General features: G+C 42.9%; 1 protein-coding gene across 4 annotated transcripts in view; it reads left to right on the top strand.

Annotated features, from left to right (window-relative positions):
• Positions 1–22,496, top strand: part of PPP2R3A (protein phosphatase 2 regulatory subunit B''alpha) — a 153,507-nt gene that overhangs the window by 78,802 nt on the left and 52,209 nt on the right. For all 4 annotated transcript variants that reach the window (XM_075068599.1, XM_075068601.1, XM_075068600.1 and 1 more), the window contains 4 exons: positions 2,757–3,017; positions 7,214–7,317; positions 15,741–15,843; positions 18,101–18,175. In XM_075068599.1, coding sequence (XP_074924700.1) covers positions 2,757–3,017; positions 7,214–7,317; positions 15,741–15,843; positions 18,101–18,175 — 543 coding nt within the window. The remainder of the gene's footprint in view (positions 1–2,756; positions 3,018–7,213; positions 7,318–15,740; positions 15,844–18,100; positions 18,176–22,496) is intronic.

Genomic DNA, 22,496 nt, shown 5'->3' with positions numbered 1-22,496 from the left:
AGGCCAATACCGTCGATTTGCGGCCACGCTAACTCTAATCCGATATGGTAATACTGATTTCAGCGCTACTCCTCTAGTCAGGGAGGAGTACAGAAACCGGTTTAAAGAGCCCTTTATATCGATATAAAGGGCCTCGTTCTGTGGATGGGTGCAGCGTTAAATTGGTTTAACACTGCTAAAATCGGTATAAACGCGTAGTGTAGACCAGGCCCAAGTGAGGTGACTGCCCCTGGGCAGCAGTAGTCGCTGGAGGGCGAGGAGGCATACTAACACGCAAGGTCCCTTCATCTCCCTCCACCACACAAAAAAGGTCTTCTGCTTTCTCCTCTTATTGAGTTCCATGTTCCCAGGGCCATCTGCCCTACTCTAGAACCCTGCTGTCAGGAAAGGATTGAGCCCACAGGCCCTATGCCAAGGAGAGTAGTTGCCCTGTGGGATGTATCTTTAGTTTCCGCTGTTTGCGGTTCTGAGCCTGGTGGTATTTCTTCTTAGGAGCTTTGACACCTCTTATAACAAATGTCTGTGTAATACTAGAATTGTGAACAATAGTACTGTATAATGATGCTAATATTTTTTTCCCATCACTGGGGTTCTTCTGGCTACATATTTTTAGCAGTATGGATGTGTGATCTTTGATTTGTGGGCTACTGTGTATCTTATCCATGAGACAGACTTGCATTATGCTTTTTATGCATACCTCAGAGAACAGAGTTAAGGTTATTTTGGTGTCATCTTGGTGACTATAGTTCAGTAGGGCTGATTTGCTAGAGGATTTGACTGTGAGCATATCTTTGGGTGACAATGTGGGAGAAGGTAATGGATGTGTGCACATGACTTTATTCTATATTTCTTGGGTTTTGTGGTTTTATATTTGGCATTGTTGTCTCTTGGCAACCTTAACTGATTTACATAAAGTGTTTTTTATTTGAAGTTCCTTGTCTTTTACAAATATTTCAAATAAAGACATTGAAAAAACGTAGAAAGGAAGCTTAAAGTTTATTTTTTTTAAATAATATATGGTTATCCAATTAGCCCCCGAGAGACTCTCTCATGTATTTGTTGCATGTGGCAATGACACTGTCCCTAGTAAAGATGTCTGCCATTTCCTGTTGCTCACAATGGAACTGAAGCCAGGCATCTCCCAGGGAAAATGGCCACCCTATGTTTGGTTCTATAGTTAGGAGACTGGACAAGAAACTGTTCGATGTCAGGGAAACATTGACATCACAGGCGGGCTCATCAGCCCTCTGTTTCTGCCATGTTACTATAAACAACTGAGTAAGCTAGTTAATGGTTAATAACTTTGTTTTTTTTCAAAAAAATAAGGTATTATTTATCAATGTGTAATCTGATGACTATTTTCTACTATTTCACGTTAAAAGTGTTTAAGAAAGCCCGAGAACAAAGATCCCCATGTCATGTCTTAAAAAAAAAAAAGGGAGGAGGTCCTTTTTTAAATTCTAAATTTATAACCTCATAATTTAGGTATTCCAAAAGTACTTAAAATTAGAATATGCTCAGGCTTATAATTTTAATGACTTTTCTCCAAAAAATATTAAAGTGAACAGAACTAAAAGACTACAGAGGTTCATTAATGGATGGCCTAGTGTGCCTCCCTAACAAATGTACATCCATTATAGACAGAATGGTGAATGGGATGAGATTGCATAGTGAATGAGGCAGGGGTCTTCAGGGAGTGAAAGGATGCTCTTGTGGACTAGGACACAGGACTACCAGCTTCTGTACCTCTGGTTCTGCCACAGATTTCCTGTGTGGTGTTAGGCCAATAACCTAGTCCCAGATTCAGGAAAGCACTTAATCACATGCTCAAGTCTTGTTCTGAGCTATCTGCTTAAATGCCTTTCCTACAAAGAAATGCTCTTCTGAACTGGGACCTTAAACCAGACTTTTAAGATGCAACTACTAATTTTGTGTTCCTTGTCTCTTGGGTGCCCTCCTTGAGAACAATTTTCAAAAGTGCTGATTACTCACAATTCCAATTGAAGTCCATGGCAGCTGCCAGTGCTCATCATCTCTGAAAAATCAGGTCTTGGGCATCTCAGTATGGGCACCCAGTCACTAAGGCTCCCAGAATTATGAGACACTCTTGCAAATCTTGGCTTTAACATCTTTGGACCTCAGTTCTTCTATCTGGAAAAGGGGATAATAATACTGCTCTGCCTTGTGTTTCTGTTATGAGGGTGAATTCAGGCTCTCAGGAACTGTAGGGATGAACACCATAGAAATAAGCTTCTATTTCCGTGAGGAAATAAACAAACAAACAGAAAAGCCCAACAACTCATTCAGTGCAGGAGCTGGCTGCTGTGCAGTTAACCAGTCATGCGGCCCACACACACTGAATGATGAGAATGAAAAGAAATATTGAACAGGGGCTTCACTCCCTGAACATCAGCCATCCTGTGCACTGAATGGGGCAGAGGTGCTGTGGAAAAAGTAATACATGATTGAAATTTGTATCATAATGCACATGTACCGAGGGGCGATGCAAAGATTGTACAGACAGCTTTAATCTGGCATTTCCTAGCTTTTGGATGTTTGACTTTGCAACCTTAATAATAATTTTAACATGGGACTTTTGTATCACTTTATACACACACATGAATTACTAAGTATTTTTGATGCTTGTTAATGTCTTGTGCATTTGGAACAGGAGGGTTCCACCTCCCCCCCCCCCTTTTTTTTTTTTTTACTTCATATGGTAGGAAAAGTATTTATTTCTTGCATTATCTTTTCAGGTTCAAAATAAACAAGAGAAGAAGCCTGGGACTCCATCCCCAGCCCCTTTGAAGTCAGCAGTCAGCCCACGACCTCTTGTGACTGTGAATAAAGTTCTTATCAATGCCCCTGTGTCCATAAACATTCCACGTTTCTACTTCCCCAAAGGGCTTCCAAGTGTCTGCAACAATCATGAGGAAACCATTGCCAGGATCGAAGCATCCTTTACCGAGTTTGAAGATGAGAGAGCCAACATTTATGAAATGGGGAAAATTGCCAAGGTAAATGTAGCCATTCACTGAGTCACTCACAGTTTGGGGGACAGTGAAACATTAATTACATTTATTAACTATTTGCTCAATTCTAGTTGCAGTTTTATATTTTTCAGTGCCCAATGAGCAAATGTACTTAGTTTGAATAACTTATGTTATATTAAGGAAACAATAAAACAAGAATGAACAATTAAAGTCTCCATGGGAAAAAGATGAAGTGTGTCACCTCTGATACACGCTGAGTCACATCTGACTCACAAAATGACAGCTTCCCTGGCCAACAGGCAGACCTCTTAGAAATGCAAAGAAGTTTATCAGAGAACACATTCACAACTGTTACATACGGTTCAGTTGCAAATAATTTGTCCAGGGCATTTAGAGCTAAATTCTGACCTCACTTATGCTGGTGCAAATCCGGACTAACTGTTGGAATAAATGGGTTTAGACTGGTGTGATATCAGGAACTAATCCTTTGCCTGTTTTTCTGTTCACTAATTGGTTCAGATTTTCTCAACTTTATTTGTAATTTTAAATTATTTACCAAACTTCTATAATTTTTAGCCTTTATATTTTTAATGAGTGCTTCATTATGAGCATTCAGGATCTGAAACTAGGAATTCACACTGTTGGTTAGTTTTGATTGGAAACCTGTCACAGACCCAGATCCCCAGATACATTGGCGCTAGTCTGCGCCACTAGGCAGGAGTGCTGGTGTACTTCAACTGCAGACATTACCAGTTGCCTCATTTGAGCTCAGCTCTCTGCCACTGTGATCCTGAGGTGGCATGAAGCAGGCCTACTCTATGGCTATGATTACACCTGAAGCTAGGGCTGTGATTCCCAGCATGTATAGATGTACTTACATGAGCTCTTACTGAGTACCCAAGGCAGCATGGACAACGGTGAGCAGCGGCACAGGCTCGTCATGCCGAGTACATACCCAAGGGGTTCAGGCAGGTCTGTAGTAGGGGACACTGCTTGGTAACACCACCTCCAGCACAACAGTCTCTTTTAGCACATGATTAGCAGAGGAGGAATATGGCCAGCTAAACCCCATGTTGCACTGATTCTTGGATGCTCAGTTTGTATAATGCAGACATAGGAGTTCAGCAGCTTTAGAGTTCGAACAGTCAGGAAATAAGAGCCTGGATCTGGGGAACACAACACCTGGTTCAGGAACCATTTGCCACATTACCCTATTCTTCCATGTTTCAAGCATGTACTCTCCTCACACTGTTAATGCAATAGCAACCATAACATAAATTCTCATTTATTCAATATACATTATTCATTGATGCTGTAGCTGGAACAGTGACACTTCATCCACGAGGGGCATTCTAGTTTCATGAGCAAAAATTTTGTGGCTGCAGAGACTGGCTTTGTAATAAAGGTGACAGCAGCTGTCAGAACACACCCTCTGAAAAGATGCCCAGGAAACCATCAACTGTGGGACAAAAAAGTTTCATGTCTCACATTATGTGTCATGCAAGGGCTGCAAAGGTGTCTGTTGGGGCCTTGCCAGACTCAAAACAGAAAAAGCAGCATGGCTGTGCAGAGGAGACCAGTGCCTCAATCAATGGTACATCGAGACATCCCTGGGTCAGCACATTATCTGATGACATCAAGCTGTGACAAGGTCCACTGCTGCAATACGGTAGTACTGATATGACTCTAGATTCAGGGTTCTGAAGCAAGTGCAATAGAACTAGGAGCCTTTATTAATAAAACAGCACAATGTGAATCTCCATCCTTTCTCATTGCATACCTAGGCCTGGCTCATGTACTGTGTACTGAAATCAGGATGGTCACATCCAAAACTAGTTATTCAGCTGGCTGGTGTTCTGGTAGCAAACACGACAACCACAGGAAAAAGTTAGTGGAGGGCGCCAAGGAGAGAACTTTGTTCAATATAAAAAAAAGATAAGCCTGTGAGGGAGGCTTTCAGTGGAAGGTGGGGCTTGTATCTCAATTAGTGCTTTCCCGTGTTTCCCGTTTCCAACCAGAATCACTTTGGTTGTGCCTGGATTCAGCTTGAGCCAGCTGCTCCTCATTCAAGAGACGATCTCTTGTAGGCATTCTGATCTCCTGGCGTTGGTTGCATCAGTTGAGAATGAGATAGAGAGTTTAGTGTTATTGGCATGCTGTTGCCAGTGGAGTCTGTGGTCTCCCAGTGGCCTCACGGAGATTTCGAGGAGAAGCAGGGATAGTGTGACTCAACAAAGGCCTTCAGAGAGGAGGAGCAGTTACCCATCTCACTCTTTGGAGAGGAATGATAGGGGTCGGAGCTATCAGCAGGAGTAGACAGAGCTGGGCTATCTACTCCTGCTGTGTCACACAGGCGTCTTAGCAGCACCTTGTGGTACACTTGTCAAAGGCTGGAGGGAGGTCCAGAACTATGAACAGGATAATGCTTAATTTGTGCCAGGTCAGAGTCCCCAGCACCTCTGGGCCTGGCAGGTCACAGCAGGGTTGCCAACTTTCTAATCACACAAACCTGAACAACCTTGCCCCGCCCCTTTTCTGAGGCCCTACCCCTATTCATTCCATCCCCCGCCCTCCTTTGCTCGCTCTCCCCCACCCTCACTCACTTTCACGGGGCTGGAGCAGAGAGTTGGGGTGCAAAAGGTGGTGAGGGCTCTGGCAGGGGGTGCAGGCTCTGGGGTGGGGCCTAGGATGAGGGGTTTGGGGTGCAGGAGGGAGCTCCGGGCTGGGGTCGAGGGGTATGGAGTGCGGGAGAGAGCTCAGGGCTGGGACAGGGGGCTGGGGTGTAGGAGGGAGTGGGGACTCCAGCTGGGGGTTAGGGGTTTGGAGTGCAAGAGCGGGCTCTGGGCTGAGGCAGAGGGGTGGGGTGCGGAAGGAGGTTTGGGGTGCGGGCCCTGGGAGGGAGTTTGGGTGCAGGAGGGGGCTCAGGCATTGAGGTGTGGGAGAGGCTACTGGGTGCGGGCTTCAGCCGGGCGGCACTTATCTCTGGCAGCTCCTGGAAGCAGCCGGCATGTCTGGCTCCTAAGCTCAGGGGCAGCCATGCAGCTCTGTGCGCTGCCCCTGCCTGCAGGGACTGCCCTTGCAGCTCCCATTGGCCGAGGTTCCTGGCCAATAGGAGCTGTGGAGTTGGCGCTCAGGGTGGGGCACAGGGGCAGTGCGTGGAGACTCCCTAGCCGTCTCTGCGCCTAGGAGCCAGACACGTGGCTGCTTCCAGAAGCCATGCAGAGCCAGGACGGGTATGGAGCCTGCCTTCACCCTGCTGAACCACCGACTGGACTTTTAGCGGCCTATTAAAGTCTCCGGGATTGCTTTCAATAGCCACCAGGAGATTGATGCCGATTCCGCTAGACTCCTGGCCAATCCGGGAGGGTTGGCAACCCTAGTCAATGCCCCAGCACCTCTGAGTCTGGCAGGTCACAACCGCGGCACCTCTGGGCTTGCTGCATCAGTTATAAATGTGAAAAAATTGCTTGAGCCCCAGCCCTTCTTTCATTACAAATTAAACACTGGAGCTGGGGGATCTTTTCCATGTCTGTGGCTGTGAGGAGCTTATCTTTTTAGTTCCAGTAAGACAGTCTCTGTCCTGTGCTCTGGTCTGTACACAGATTACAAGGCGTCTAGGAGGTTGGCTGATGTAACCAGCAGGCTCCAGTATGTGACTCCTTCCTCAGTTATATTGTCCAGGAGTGGGAGGTTGGAGTCATGATGGTGGCTGGGGAACTCTGCAGGGTCGAGCATTGGCTTCTTGATGATTGGATTGACCGCTGCATTTTTCAAGGAATTTGGCAGGTTTGCTTCTCTGAATTACCATGGAAATCGTAATGCACTGGTTTTCCTAGGCTAGCACTTTGAATTGCACCCAGAAGTAAAAGGCAGTGCAGATGCTGATCTCATATCCCTTAGGAAATTTAGTCCTAGACACTGCAGACTGTCTCTCTCTATATGCGCCATCAGAACAAATGGGATTCTCTTGCCTATATGTAACAACATAGGGAGGGCCAGGGAGCATGGTGTTCTTGGTGGAGGCTGATTGACTCTGTTGACTTCTTGTGTTGGTCTGATGAGGTATAAGGCCCAATGGGTTCTGTATCGTGGTGTGAGAGTCTACAAATTAGGTTGTTTGTTGACAGAATATACAGTTCATAAATAAATAAGCCCTTTCTGTGACTGTTTTAACATCCCAGCCTTCTCAGCTACCACGTATTTGTGTGTTTCATTTGCAGGTATGTGACTGCCCTCTGTACTGGAAAGCCCCCATGTTCAATGCGGCAGGGGGAGAAAGGACGGGATTTGTATCTGTACATTCGTTCGTAGCTATGTGGAGACAGTGAGTACAGCATATAAGAACGTTCTTCCTCAGAAAAGGAAAAGGCCAGCCACCCCAGCTGCCTGCCCTAATACTTCTTCAGTTCTGCTTTCCTGTTTGCCCACTAGGCTCTTCAAACCCCTCCTCCTTCTGTCCAAATAAATCTGTCTTTTAAAATCGACATTGGTTTCAGTTATCTTCCCCATCCTTTACTGAATGTTTGTTTCTCCCAATGCTTTAATAGGGTCTGCATCCATTGATTAGGAATAGCCCATATCTGCAAATGTTGTGTGTATGAGGTACAGTGACATGGACACTGAGTGAGTCTAGAGATACTATCATTCCCTAGAACAGTGGGTCCTATTCTGGGATGGACGGTAGAGTCCTTTATGCTGTAAATTGTTTGGCAACCCCTGTTGGAGGCACAGTTCCACAGGATTGCTTTCAAAACTGGCCCATTTGGGAGGAGCAGGGGAAGGGAGCGCTGTGCAGTCTTCTTCCAACTGCAGCGTCTCTCTTTGGCACACTTCCTACTTGGGCACTTTACGTGTACCTATCCTTGCATCTCCCTGGCCTGTCTCCAAAGACCCCTCTCTGACAAAGTGGAGCACAGCTCTGTGACATGCAGTAGAAGTGCACCACTGGCTCTGACTCTCTGCATCGTGTTCCCTCGCTCCAGTGAACGTGCAACCATTCTGCTCCTTGGCATTGATTCAGGAAAGTGCTTAAGTTCTGCAGACTTTGTGATGATATGCTTTCCTGAATCAGGGCTCTGGCAGCCACGGATATTTGTTATGCTTGTTACTTTACATCCCCCAAGGTTAGCTCTACACCTCGCACAGGTGGAAAGACATGGTCTCTGGAGAGCTGACAGTCTCTCACGAGTGCTGGTGCAGCGTGTGTGTGCGTAACAAGAAGTAGGGAAATGGGGCAAGAGAGGAGGAGGCTTACAGTGACCAATCACATTGTTATTGGGATTAGTCCTGCTTACAGGATGGAAGCTCAGTCAGGAGAGGAGTCTAAGGAAGTATTTAAACGAGGAGATTGAAGGGCGTGATGGAGGAGAAGTAGACGGGCATCCCAAGTGCAAGGGGCAAAGAGGGTATTATGATGATGATGTGAGGGAAGCAGGACTGGGGCTCTGCTGTCATTGTGGAGGTGTGGGAGGAAGTAGAAGGTAAAATGGAGGTTGCTGAGATGTGGGTGGGAGTGACATGACACAGTGGGTCAGATCCTGAGGCTGTACTTGTTTTTCATGTGTTACCAAATGCTTGAGTAAGCACGTGGCCCTGTAAGAAGAGTTTTACTGTCTCTGGGGCATGCCATTGTCAAGGCTACTTTCTGAATTCTCTCCTGTGGCTACTGAGAGCTCTGGCTAGGAGGCACAGAATCACAGATGATGTGAGATGGAACAGCCCTGTTATCCTACCCAGTCTTTGTGCCCGTAGGACATGTCTGCAATATCACTTAGTTTAATTTTTAAAGTCTCAGGCAGTATGATTTCCACCTCTTCCACAGCCCAGTTCAGTGGGCACCCTTCAGATCCTTCAGACTGCCTTTGGAGCTGTACTCCCTAGGTATTTCCTGAGCTAAATATAAAAACTGTTGGGATAACAGCATCAAGTTACCAAAGTAAAACTGTAAAATGTATAAGGATAGTCACAGTCAGATTGTTTTTGTTAACACACATGTTGTATCATAGGTTCCTCCACTGAGTCCTAATTAATCTCTCTTGCATATGAAATAGTTCTTATCCCTTCTTCATTGTCATAGCCTTCAAATATTTGTAGACTGGTATCATGCCCTACTTTGTCTTTTCCTTGCCAAACTATTTTTTGCTGTTTTAATCTTTCCTCTGTTTCTCCAGGCCCCTGATCGTTTTTATTGCTCTTCTATGAAGACTCTTCAGTTTTCAGACATTCATAGATTCCAAGGCCAGAAGGGACCGTTGTGATTCTTGAGTCTGACCCCTTGTATAACCCAGAATTTCGTAAAACTTCCCCACAATAATTCCTAAAGCAGCTCTTGTAGAAAAACACCCGATCTTGATTTAAACATTGTCAGTGGTGGAGAATCCACCATGATCCTTGGTAAATTGTTCTAATGGTTAATTACTCTCACGATTAAAAATGTGCACCTTATTTCCAGTCTGGATTTGTCTACCTTCAACTTCCAGTTATTGGATCATGTCAGATCTTTCTCTGCTAAGAGGCCATTATTAAATATTTGTTCCCCATGTGGGTACTTACAGACTGTCATCAAGTCAACTCTTAACCACAGCCATATGGAAACAGGCCTTCTTTTTAAAACGTGAATGCTGTGGCAAATTGCTGGTACTGATCTGCTGGGTCTCGCGCTTTCTCTTCTCTGGGGTAGGTTCAGGGCGCTATTGCTTGCCTCTGAACTGGTTCTTAATTACTCCACTAGTGTCCTTGGAGGAGGGGAGTGGAGAGGACCTTGGGCCCGCCTCCTCCACGTTCACAACCCAGGGACCCTGGGTTGTTGTGAACCACTTGAAGCTAGCGTTCTTCCCCTGGATACTTCCCTATTCTTCTTCAAGCTTGTAAGCTTCTTGCCTCCCTTCACACAAGCGTGCCCACTTACCTAGGTTTCTTCTGACTTCACATCCACGCGCACACTCCTCCAAACGTTCTGTTTCTCTCTTATCAAACTCTTCTCTTCTCCAACTTCTGCAATTGCACTCTCTCCACAAACTTCCTCTTTCAAATCCTCCCCCGCCCCCACACCGGTGATGCTAAGCAGGGTTTTTTATCAATGATGAATTCAGGTCTTAATGGATCAGTGCTCTAAATGGCTACAGGTGTTCTAGTTAGTCTAAAGCAAACTTTCCTCCCTTGGCAGGGAATAAGGCCCCCTGCTAACGGTCTCATGCTGCCCTCTGGCCATGCTGTATCACAATGCCTAACTTTAAACACCCAAGTCCATTTTAGGCACCTAAATAAGTGGCCTTATTTTTCAAAAGTGCTAAGCACCCAAAAATCTCATTTGAGGTCAGTAGGAGCTACTTAGTGTGCAGAAGTTTTGAAAATCAGTCCACGTATTTTAATATGGCCTTGAGAGCCCAACTTTCTGCTCCCATTTTAAAATAGCTCAGCCAGAATCCAGTGCCTCTCTTTTTGGTGACAGATGCGTTTGCATATGCAGCCCAAAGCCTCCCTGCTCTTTCTGCAGCAATCAGACTGCACATTCATGTCTAATTTGCCGTTCACTATCACAACAGCCTCTCCAGTGTTAAAGTTACAATTCTTACTATAAAGGCCTATATTAGTTTCCCTGTAGCTTTGGGTTTGCAAGTTGGTTTAGCCTGAAAATTGTCAGATTCACTCTTCACATTAGATTTTCACACTGGTTTATGAAAGAGGCAATTTAAAGAGAAAAAAACCCCAAAATTTAAAGAGTTAAAAGCTGGGCATGATGCTCCATCAATCAAGCTGATGGAGGAAAAATATGGTGACTGAGCATACTTTTTAATCTGTCCCTTAATGGGCTGGGCCTACGGTGACTGTCCACAGGGCATGCGTGCTAGATCCACTGTTTACACTTAGAGACATCATAAGAAATCTCTGCACTCCTAACCTTTACTTAATAAGTGTTAACGCATTTCTCTAGAGGGAGCATTATATTTGCCCCTATTTTCAGATGTGATGTGATGTGATGAAGCCACTTTGATTAAGTATATTGCATATTCTGTATTTGGTAATGTGTAATGTATTTGTGACGTGATGATGAAATACATTATATTCCAGCATTAACTAAGGAGGAGCATCTACTAAAGTTAAACCATTTAAATCAGCAAGACTAGATTACGTGCACCTCAGATTTATAGCAGAACTGACTGAGGAGTGGGTCCCACTGCAAAGCCACTGAACATGAACTCCCAGTGCAGCGTTATGGCTAAATGCTATGCATTTGTTTATTTAACCATTTTCTACAATTTTCTGTTTTCAAGCCTCTAACGCCTCAGTCCAGCAAGTACTTAAATATGTCCATAACTTTATGCACCTGAGTATTCCCAATGAGTTGAATGAGACTATGCACATGCATAAAGCTACTCACGGGTGAAAATGCCCATAGGACTGAGTGCAGGTGTCTAATAACTAATTCTTATTAATGATAAGTAATTACTAGTAAATAACAAATAAATAATGTGTTTTTTAATTTTTGCAGTTCTTGAAAATTACTGAGTAATTTTTCTTTGAGTAACTTATTGTTTCCATCACAATAACTGGTGAACTCTCTGGAGCCTGATACTTTCTATATTGTTTCTCATTCCCTGTTATGATTATTTTTCAGTAAGGGCTTGGTGAAAGCCTGGGAATTTCTCATTTTTGTGTATGTGTTTCAGTTCTATAGACACCAGTTATTTGGATAACTGTGTTACTCTTGACCAACAATGTTATGCAGTAAGAAATAGCGAAGATTGAAATAATGTTCCACTCTTCTGAAGTACTCACTCCTCTGGGTCACAGACAGAAGATATCATCCTATAGAGCATATTTCCATTCAGTAAAGCACCACACCCTGCTAGCAATTTTTATAGTTGGAGCAGATTCCCCCCCGCAGCCTCCCTCCCCAACCTTCTCAACTTCCCACACACACACTTGACAAAAGAAGCCATTGTTTGCCTCTTTGGGGTGATTTGTATGCTAGGGAATTTTGTCAGTAGAGTTTGGCAGCATCTTCAAATACTGCAGTCTTGGAAAAAGATTAAACTATAGGGGAGAGATTCCATTATGTCATCTGGTTGGATCCATCTTTAATGGATGCTAAATGTTAAATGTTTTTTTCTATGTTAAAAGATAGATCAGAACTCCATAAGAAATGGATATTAGCAATATATGTCTTGATTTTAGTAAGGCTTTTGACACAATCTCACATGACATTCTCATAAGCAAGGAAATGTGGTCTAGATGAAATTACTATAAGGTGGGTGCACAGCTGGGTGAAAGAGTGTACTCTCAGAGTAGTTATCAATGATTCACAGTCAAAGTGGGAGGTGTATCTAATGGGGTCCCGCAGGGGTCAGTCCTGGGTCTGATACCATTCAATATTTTCATTAATGACTTGGATAAAGGAGTGGAGCAGGGCCAGCTTTAAGCTGATTCCCCCGAATCCCCGGAATTGGGCCCCGCACCTTTTTTATTTATTTATTTATTTATTTTTACTCACCTGGCGTTGGGGCGGGGCGGGGGCGGGGGTTCTGCTCCAGGTCTTGGGCAGCATTTCGGCGGTAGAAGGGTCTGCTCCAAGTCTTGGGCAGCATTTCAGTGGCAGTGGTCCTTTGGTGCCGTGGAAGACCTGGAGCAGACCAGACCACCGCTGGGTATTCAGATCAGTCCGCACCGTCCATAAAGCCGGCCCTGGAGTGGAGAGTATGCTTCTAAAATTTGCGCATGATACTAATCATAAAGGTAGTTAAGCTCTGGAATAGGCTTCCAAGGGAGGTTGTGAAATCTCCATCACTGGAGGTTTCTAAAATCATGTTGGAAAAACACCTCTCAGAGATGGCCTAGGTTTACGTGGTCTTGCCTCAGCGCAGGGGGCTGAACTTGATGACTTCTCGAGGTCCCTTCTAGCCCTACCTTTCAACGATTCTATGAATATTGCTATCTAAGGACCAGTTCTGACCCTCTTACACACACAGGGTGCAGTTCTCCCTTTTGCAGAGGACTAGCAAAAACCCTATTGTGCCACGTACTTCCTTCTTAAACCCCCAAGTTAGGGTCTAAATGAGATTCAAGTGGTATATAGGCCTTGTGCTTTTGCTTTGCAGAAAGGTGAATTTCACCCATTCAGAGTAAGAGAGGCATAGTCATGTACTAAAAATGTAGTTTTCAGACAGTGAGAAGACATGAATCTTTCCAATTGATAAGGGAAGCTAAAAGTATAAACGAAAAAAAATCTGTGGCCAGTGGAGTTAAGGACAATAAGATAATTTTTTAAAATAAATCAGAAACAAATGCAATCATCATAACATTGGTATAGGTCCAGTATTAGATGGGTATAGCAAAATTATCAATCATGGTGCAGAAAAGGTTCTTAAATAAATATTTCTCTCGTGCATATGAAAAACAGCTGGATGACTTATTTTTTATCTTACACAGTTAATTAAATACTTTCTATTCCAACAGTAACTGGGTATAATGTTAAACAGAAAACTGCTAAAGCCAAACATTTTTTAAAACTGCAGGACCAGATAATTTGCAACCAAGAGTTTTAAAAGAATTAGCCAAGCAGGAGATTATCAAGTAGAAGTAGAGAGGTGATATTACCACTGTATATGGCATTAGTGAGGCTATTACTGTATACTGTGACCAGATCTGATACCAACACTTCAAAAAACTGGGAAGTCTAGAAAAGAGCTGCAAGAATGTTATGCAGTCTGGAAAACCTGCCTTGTATAGGAAGAGATGAGGGAAACTCAATTCTAGATTAGTTTATCCTAGAGAAGATTAAGAAGTCACTTGATCACAGTCTGTAAGTATCTACATGGAGAAAAGAATTATGATAGTATAGAATTCTCTAACCTAGCAGAAAAAAAGCATAATAAGATCCAATGGCTGGTAGCTGAAGCCAGCCAGATTCATATTAGAAATAATAATAATAATTAATTAACAACTGGAACAATTGACCTAGAGTTTTCCACCTCTTTAAATGTTTTAAGGCAAGCCTGGATTTCCCTTTCTAAGAGATCTGCTCTAGCTCAGCCAGAAGTTATCGGCTTGATGTAGGAATCACTGGGTGAAATTCTCTGGTCTGTTAAGCAAGAGGTCAAATGAGACTATCCTAATGATACCATCTGGCCTTAATACCTGTGGCTCTGTGAAATGGGAATGCTGTTCTAAGATACCTGTAGGAAGAGTAAAGAGAACAAAACTATACATTTTTAGCAAATAAGCACAGAGATTAATTTCTTCAAGTCTCAGAATTTAAATAAACCAGGAGTAGGCAACCTATGGCGTGCGTGCCAAAGGCAGCACGCAAGCTGATTTTCAGTGGCACTATCACTGCCAGGGTCCTGGTCACTGGTCCAGGGGGCTCTGCATTTTAATTTAATTTTAAAGGTAGCTTCTTAAACATTTTAAAAACCTTATTTACTTTACATAGAACAATAATTTAGTTATATATTATAGACTTATAGAAAGAGACCTTCTAAAAATGTTAAAATGTATGACTGGCACGCCAAACCTTAAATTAGAGTGAATAAATGAAGACTCAGCACACCTCTTCTGAAAGGTTGCCAACCCCTGAAGTAAACACTTAATGTAAACATTTGACATACTGCACTGCATAGGTAGGCAAGTAACTGTACTGATGATTCCCTACAATGAACAGTAGAACACAGGGATAAGAAGTACTATATATAACTGTTGCCATCAGAAGGCTTTTTCTTTTTCTTCAAGGCAATCATTGCTATTTGACAGTTGTAACAGTTATGCAGCTAGCTGTGCCATGCGCCCCTCAGGTGTGTGGCCTCTTTCCCCTTAGCTGTCTTGGGGTGGAATCTTGTGATTCTTATACTCTTTGGCCAGACCCTGAGAACACGGCCTCATGTACAAATTACTTGTAACCCTGCAGGGCCGACTGTTTTCAGTTGCTTTTGTTTCTTCCCTTTGGGGTCCTCTGATATTGACCAACAGCTTCCTTCAAACAAAGGTGTTTTATTTAGCAGTTGGAACAAAACATAAAACAAAAAAAGGATTTTTAAAAATAACAGCCTACTTGCATTGTCTTATCTAATATTATGCTGCCCTATAAGCCCAGTTAGATGCACTTTCCTCTTCAGCTGCAGACACAGAACGCAATCAACTTACATTCTCCTAGCCAGCCCAGATCTTGCTGTGTGACTCTGTCTGACCCAACCTTTTCAAACTGGCTTGGACACTCCCCCAGAGTGTGGGCTAGTCCTATGAAGGTTACCGGCTCTTGGAATGTCTCTTAGCAGCTCTCCCATTTAAGTTGTTAGGTGACTATTCGAAAGGGCCTACTCTCTCTTTCCCTAGATGGCCAGGCTGGCTCGGCTACCCAGACAGACCCTTAGGGTAAAATATCCATCCCCTTTTATGAGACAGTGACACTTCGGTGGTGACAGATACACCTTGGTGGTGAAACTGTATTAGCAATCACCAAAGAGCACACCCATATTGTCACAGTAATATTAGGGAGAAACAATATTCAGCTCCTCCAAGAAACACTTGGGCATTGTTTCAAGGTATCAAGGAAGAGAATAAGGTGTTACCCTTCTGATGTCAGGTGTGCATAATTTACATGGTCAGAACTTTGCATAAATTGCATAACTTCTGGCTGAAATTTGGAACTTTAAATAAGGAACCTAACAGTCAAACTGTGGCTTCTGACTGCTGTGTCCTCTGAGAGTATGAATTAATTTGAGTAATTTATAACCTTCTCTCTCTCTCTCATAGATTACTACAGAGCTACCATGATGATGCAGCCAAATTTCTTTACCTTCTAGCAAAACCCAGCTGCAACTACCTAGAGCAGGAGGATTTCATCCCACTACTTCAGGTACATAAACCTTGCTCAGCAGTACCTGGTTGAGTGAGCAGGGGGAAGGGTGTTGCTAATCTGGGATATTTGTTTCCAGCTTCTTCAGTGTATGTAAAGGGCATGCAGAGCTTTGAATGGGCTCTAGTTGGGGAGGAACTTTTTAGACTTAAATTTAAATAATAATGTAAGGGGCTGCTCATTTTCGAAGGAGCTGAGCAGTGGCAGCCCCTGCTCAAGTAATTGAAAATTGTGCTCATTTATGCAAAACTTTAACTTGACCCATGGTCTCTAGTTGGGGTAACCATTTGGAATTAACAGGTAGCTAAACTGAATCCACCCAGCTCCTCCATGTGCTTGTATCTGCAAATCTCAAAACTCAGGACTGGAGAACATACAAGGCACTGTGAGATCAATAGATATTAGACTAAAGTGTAAAACTTTTGCATGTTAAGAGTGCAGTTAACAGTTATTTAATTTACCTAATAACACTTCTTTCAGACTATCAAGTGCAATCTACCATTGAAATATTTGCAAAGAACTATGAAACTAAAATATTGTAAATGTCAGCTAGCCTATTACATATTTATATTCCACTCTACAAAAAGCTTTTCTTTGTATTCTACCTAAATTATCCTTGTTTTAATTTCATCCCATTGCTTTTTCTTTTACCCTTATACACTATAAAAAACAAACATCTCTCTCCATTCTTGGTGTCTAGTTCCTTCAGATATTTGTGGCTGCATATCATAGAATCATGGGACTGGAAGGGACCTTGAGAGGTCATCTAGTCCAGTCCCCTACTCTCATGGCAGGACTCAGAGTTATCTAGACCATTCCTGACAGGAGTTTGTCTAACTTGCTCTTAAAAATCTCCAATGATGGAGATTCCACAACCTCCCTAGACAATTTATTCACGTCCCTCCTTAGTCTTTGTTGCTAAGCTTTATACGTACATAGCTCTTTTAATCTTCCTTCCATAAATTAGTCCCTCCAGCTCTTCTGATCATTGGCTCATGCCCTTCTCTGAGCTCCTTCCAGTGTTAATACATTTCTGATACTGTGGTGCCCACTGTACATAACCATGGAGATGTCTTGTGGGCCAGGATTGGATCTCTGAGATGGTGCTTGCCTTCCCGCAAAAAAATTGGTACCATTATGGGATGGTGGATAAGAGTTTTGGGATGGATTTTTCTCACACTCCTTGGTGTCACTTTTCATGTTTCCCCTCCTGACTGACAGCAGCTTCATTTTGCAGCTGCCAGTACAATCTAAGAACTGTATAATCCTTTTTTTGGATTCATAGATTCCAAGGCCATAATGGACCATGTGATCATCTAGTCTGACCTCCTGTATAGCACAGGCCAGAGATTATCCCCAAAATAATTAAATATTTTAATGTTTCCTTGGCTGCCTGTCAGTCAGTCAGTGGCTATTCACCACCACTGGCCCTCCAAGAGGCCACGCATATGCTCAGAGCCTCCACAGCATCTTCTTATAGATGGAGCATAGTCATGGATACTTCCTCCTTGCCACTGGAGATGCTTGTAGTGCAGGCATATAGTGCTTATGCAGCCATCCTGTTGGAGGCTTCTTCCATTCACGATATGAGCAGGTCTTCCACAGCCGGGAACATGTCACAACCATGCAGCTCTGGCTGAATTCCATACCACTAGCCCAGGATTTGGCACTAAAAAATAACTATTCTGAGAGAAAGAGAAATACAAAAATAGTCAAGTTAGTATGGAAAAGGTATGGACTGTAGCTCTGCGTATCCTACCGATCACTCAAGATTGTATCTTTATGAAAGAAGATTTAAAAAAGCAGGTTTTCTCCTGTTGTCGGATATTGCTCTGGAAAGAAACAAAGGGCTATTTTTAAAGTCTTTCAGAAAAACACTTATTTCTGATGTATCAGTATGACAAATATTAACATCTGCGAGGAATTAAAAGGGGATTTGGGGAGGAAAGAATCATATGGTCCAAGTAATTAAAATTTTTTTCTCTATCAGTAAAAATTAGTTTTCATCTGCTCACTAATTCTTCCTTTGTTTTTCTATCTTTAAGTAAATCAAAATGGCCCAGCAGGTGCGTATTGTCCAGAAAATGCCTGTACTTTTACAAGGTTCATTTTAAAATATTGTAATTTAGCTTTTTAAATGCTGCAGTTGCAGTTTGGAAAGTGCCACAGAGCATCACTTTGTAAACTCAGTCATTTTTAAACTCTAATTAAAAGGAAAAAAACTCTTGTTCCAGTTTCTTTTGGTTTTGTCTTTCAGGATGTGGTTGAAACGCATCCAGGCCTGACGTTCTTGAAGGATGCTCCAGAATTCCATTCCCGCTACATTACTACGGTAGGCTCATTCTGGGAATCTCCACATAATCCTGACATTCCAAGTCCCTCTTGTTACACAATCTACCACTATTCATATGAGCAAGTGTTTTGAGTTATTTGGAAAAATATGTGTTTTACCCAGGCTAATAATGGTGAGCAGTTTTATTGTACCATTTTGGCATTTAATTGTGCTGCAAGTTGGATTTTTTGGCCTCTCTACTGATAATAGGCATCATGGTAGCCGTGGAAATAAGTGTGTGATCCTGCAGCCAGTAGATTTCTCATAATACAGATGGGCAGCTGAGAGACAGCAGGGATGATCTTTGGAAAGACTCCTATTGTTCTCTCTTAAGGCACATGAGCTAGAGGTTACACTATTTCAGTGGTAAATGAATAACACAGATAAATGCCTATAGTATCTGACATCATGTCCATCCTTGTTAATATAACCCTGTTAAGCTTGTCTGCTTTCCATACCCGTTCCAGCCATTGCATTGTGTGGCTTCCAAAACTGTGCGGAGGCTGTACTATTGATTTATATTCACAAACAAAAAACTTAATTTAACATTAGCTAAGATCAGCAAAGAGTCCTGTGGTACCTTATAGACTAACAAAAGTTTTGGAGCATGAGCTTTTGTGGGTGAATACTGACTTCATCGGATGCAAGATGAATCCGATGAAGTGGGTATTCACCCACAAAAGCTCATGCTCCAAAATGTCTGTTAGTCTATAAGGTGCCACAGGATTCTTTGCTGCTTTTACAGATCCAGACTAACACAGCTACCTCTCTGATACTTGACATTAGCTAAGATTGCTCTCATCAATAAACAACCATAACAAATAGGAAATACAAACTTAAGGATTTATAGGTAGCAAAGTCAAGCACTCTCAAGTTAAGAAATGCTATAATGAACATTGGCCATGCAGTCTTTTTTCACCCCTCTAGTGGATATGCATTATGATACATTCTTTAATTGCATGCATAAGTGACCACCTGTGAAAAGTTTGGTGTAAATGACTTGGCCAGCATCTCTTAGAAACTCGGTGGCTGAGGCAGGGATAGATTCTGAGGTCCTATGTGATGCTGCACAAGCACTTACACCAAACTTTTTTGCAGGTGGTCACTTCTGCCTCTACGTAAAGACTATATCATAATGCATAGGCGGAAGGCGTGCTGTATAGGCAGCATTCATTCTGGAGTTTCCTAATTTGAGAGTGCTTGAATTTTGCTACTTTTTAACCCTTAGCTTTGCATTTCCTATTTTTTGTGGTTTAGTTTACTGGTGTGAGCAACCTTAACTAATGTTAAACAAAGAGTTTTTGAGTGTGTGAATTTCCTATTTTTTAATGGCATTTTCTATTTAAATAATAACATGCTTAATACATAAAGCATTTGTTGTGTTCAATGTATATTTTATGGCCATTGTTATCCATATTTCACCACTTAGTGCCATGTTGATCGATATACTGAAAGTAATTAAATTAAACTGTGTGCAAACAAAACATATTTCTTTTTAAATGTAACTTCAGTTTTACTGCAATTTATGATTCTACGTGATATTTTTAAAAATTGTGTAACAGAAAACTGATCTGGGACTAACAGATCTATAATTTCCCACTTTCTTTGAATATTTGCCTTTTAAAGTCCTAGCCTCCAATTTGTAAGAAGCAGATAATCTACAGGAGAGGATCTGTAATTATAAGGGACAGGGCCATAGGCATTCTGGCCTGCTGGTTACGGTGGGGCTGGGGCTCACATATCAGGTTTGATATTTGTGAGTAGGGGTCGAAGGATTCGCTAGAACAGGGGTCTCAAACTCAATTTACCTTAGGGCCAGTGCCAGTCCTCAAATCTTCCCAGCGGGCCAATAATGTCACTGAAGATGGTGCTCAGAAAAGAAAATGTTTATATTGTACTTTTTGTTTCAAATTTCTTAGAAATAATAAAACTATCATAAAAGTTTATACAATTCTTCGCCTGCCAGAGAGTTTTTGGTGTTTGCCAGACACCTGACAAAGCTTCAGTTCTGTCAGTTTGTTGATGTTTGGCCTCAGTGACTGAGCAGTAGAAACCTTCAGGATTGTAGCAAGGTGTGCATCAGATAATTGTGTTCGGTATTTTGACTTGTTTATATTCATTGTGGGGAAAAAAGTGAAGCTGCCTCCATGGCTGATTCTGCTGGGCAAGTAATGATGCTGCCTCCATGGCTGACTCTGCCCGGCAACTAGTGATGATATCTCTGTCCCTCTCCCCGTGCCAGTGTGAGCTGCAGTGGGTGATGCCTGCAGCAGGCGTTGCCAGCAGTGTGGCTGCATGCGTTTTTCCTTCGCGGGCTGCAGTGGTGAGGTTCTTGGACCGTAGATGGCCTGTGGGCCAGGACTTTTGAGACTCCTGCACTAGAGCCAGGTTCAATAAGCAAGAGTCGGGATCAGAGGCCAGAGATCAGAGGTATGACCAGGCTGAAGGCAGGCAGGCAAGAGTCAGGGTCAGATTCAGCCTGGGATTGGAGACTGGAGATTGAGGTCCGGAATTGCAGCACGCCTGAAGTCTATGTGGCTGCCCAGACAACTTCCCTGGGTGCACTCCAGGATTAAATAGGGTGACTCGCCAGTAGGAAGAATGCAGGATACTGTCGATCTGGATCCTTTGGGTGGTACTTCCTGCGGCACCTGTTCTCCAGAGTGCTGCTGGTGTCACCATGGGAATGTCAGCTACCCAAGGCTCAGCTGACCTGTGTTATAATCCCGACATCTTTACAGTAATTTTGTGTCTTATTTTCATGTAAACCTTTCTGAGGAAAGGAACAAACAATTCCCCTAAGAAAAGAAACAGTGTAACTTACCTGAAGCCCAAAGGACTACTCTAGGAACTTGTCCAAACCCAATTTGCTCTCTTTGTCATTCCTCCTGGGACCCTGCTCTGGAATAACATTATGGTTGTCTGAAGGTTAGTCAATTATCAAAGGCATATGTTGCCATGACAACCAAGGCAATAGGTTTCAAAGTGGTAGCTGTGTTAGTCTGTATCAGCAAAAACAACAGGGAGTCCTTGTGGCACCTTAGAGACTAACACATTTATTTGGGCATAAGCTTTTGTGGGCTAAAATCCACTTCATCAGATGCATGGAGTGAAAAATAAAGTAAGCAGTATAAATATTACAGCACATGAAAAGATGGGAGTTGCCTTACCAAGTGGGGGGAGGGAGGGTCAGTGCCTATTCTCAACAGTTGACAAGAAGGGGTGAATATCAAAAGAGGGAAAATTACTTTTTGTAGTGACCTATCCACTTCCAGTCTTTATTCAAGCCTAATTTGATGGTGAACAGTTTGCAAATTAATTCCAGTTCTGGAATTTCTGAAGTTTTTGTTGTTGAAGAATTGCCACTTTTAAGTCTGTTATTGAGTGTCCAGGGAGACTGAAGTGCTCTCCGACTGGTTTTCGAATGTTATAATTCTTGATGTCTGATTTCTATCCATTTATTCTTTTGCGTAGAGACTGTCCAGTTTGGCCAATGTACATGGCAGAGGGGCATTGCTGTCACATGATGGCATATATCACATTGGTAAATGTGCAGGTGAACAAGCCCCTGGTGATGTGGCTGACGGGGTTAGGTCCTATGATGGTGTCCCTTGAATAGATATGCGAACAGAGTTGGCAGCGGGCTTTGTTGCAGGGATTGGTACCTGGGTTAGTGTTTTTGGTGTGTGGTTGCTGGTGCATATTTGCTTCAGGTTGGGGGGCTGTCTGTAAGCGAGAACTGGCCTGTCTCCCAAGGTCTGTGAGAGTGAGGGATTGTCCTTCAGGATAGGTTGTAGATCCTTGATGATGCGCTGGAGAAGTTTTAGTTGGGGGCTGTAGATGACGGCTAGTGGCTTTCTGTTACTTTCTTTGTTGAGCCTGTCCTGGAGTAGGTGACAGGCAATAGTCACTCCCACGCATATGCTAATGAACTAGAGGACAACCTGGACTGCTCACAACTAGCCACCAGCATGCAGGTCATCCCCAGGTGTGTTTGTGTAACTGCAGCATGCTAGTCACACCCTGGCTGTCACCAGCCTTGGTTACACTGCAGGGTGACCCCAATGCATTCCCAGTCCCAGATTCCCCCCAGAAATTTATGTCTTGTACTTCCCAGCCCTCCCCAGTCTAAAAATATTAAATCCATTATTCCTTTAATGGAATAATATACCATTTTATTACCTTAAATGGAGTTACCCAGATACTTCAGCTTGAAAATACTGGATTACATAAAACAATAAAGTTTATTAACTACACAGAGAGAGATTTTAAGTAAGTACAAGTAATGAGGTATAAAAGTCAGAAATGGTTGCAAGAAAAA

The sequence above is a fragment of the Chelonoidis abingdonii genome, chromosome 8 (genome assembly GCF_003597395.2).
Source record: "Chelonoidis abingdonii isolate Lonesome George chromosome 8, CheloAbing_2.0, whole genome shotgun sequence".
In the NCBI taxonomy this organism is placed as follows: domain Eukaryota; kingdom Metazoa; phylum Chordata; order Testudines; family Testudinidae; genus Chelonoidis; species Chelonoidis abingdonii.
Note: the sequence above shows the minus strand (reverse complement) of the source record. Positions and strands in the feature narration are given on the sequence as shown.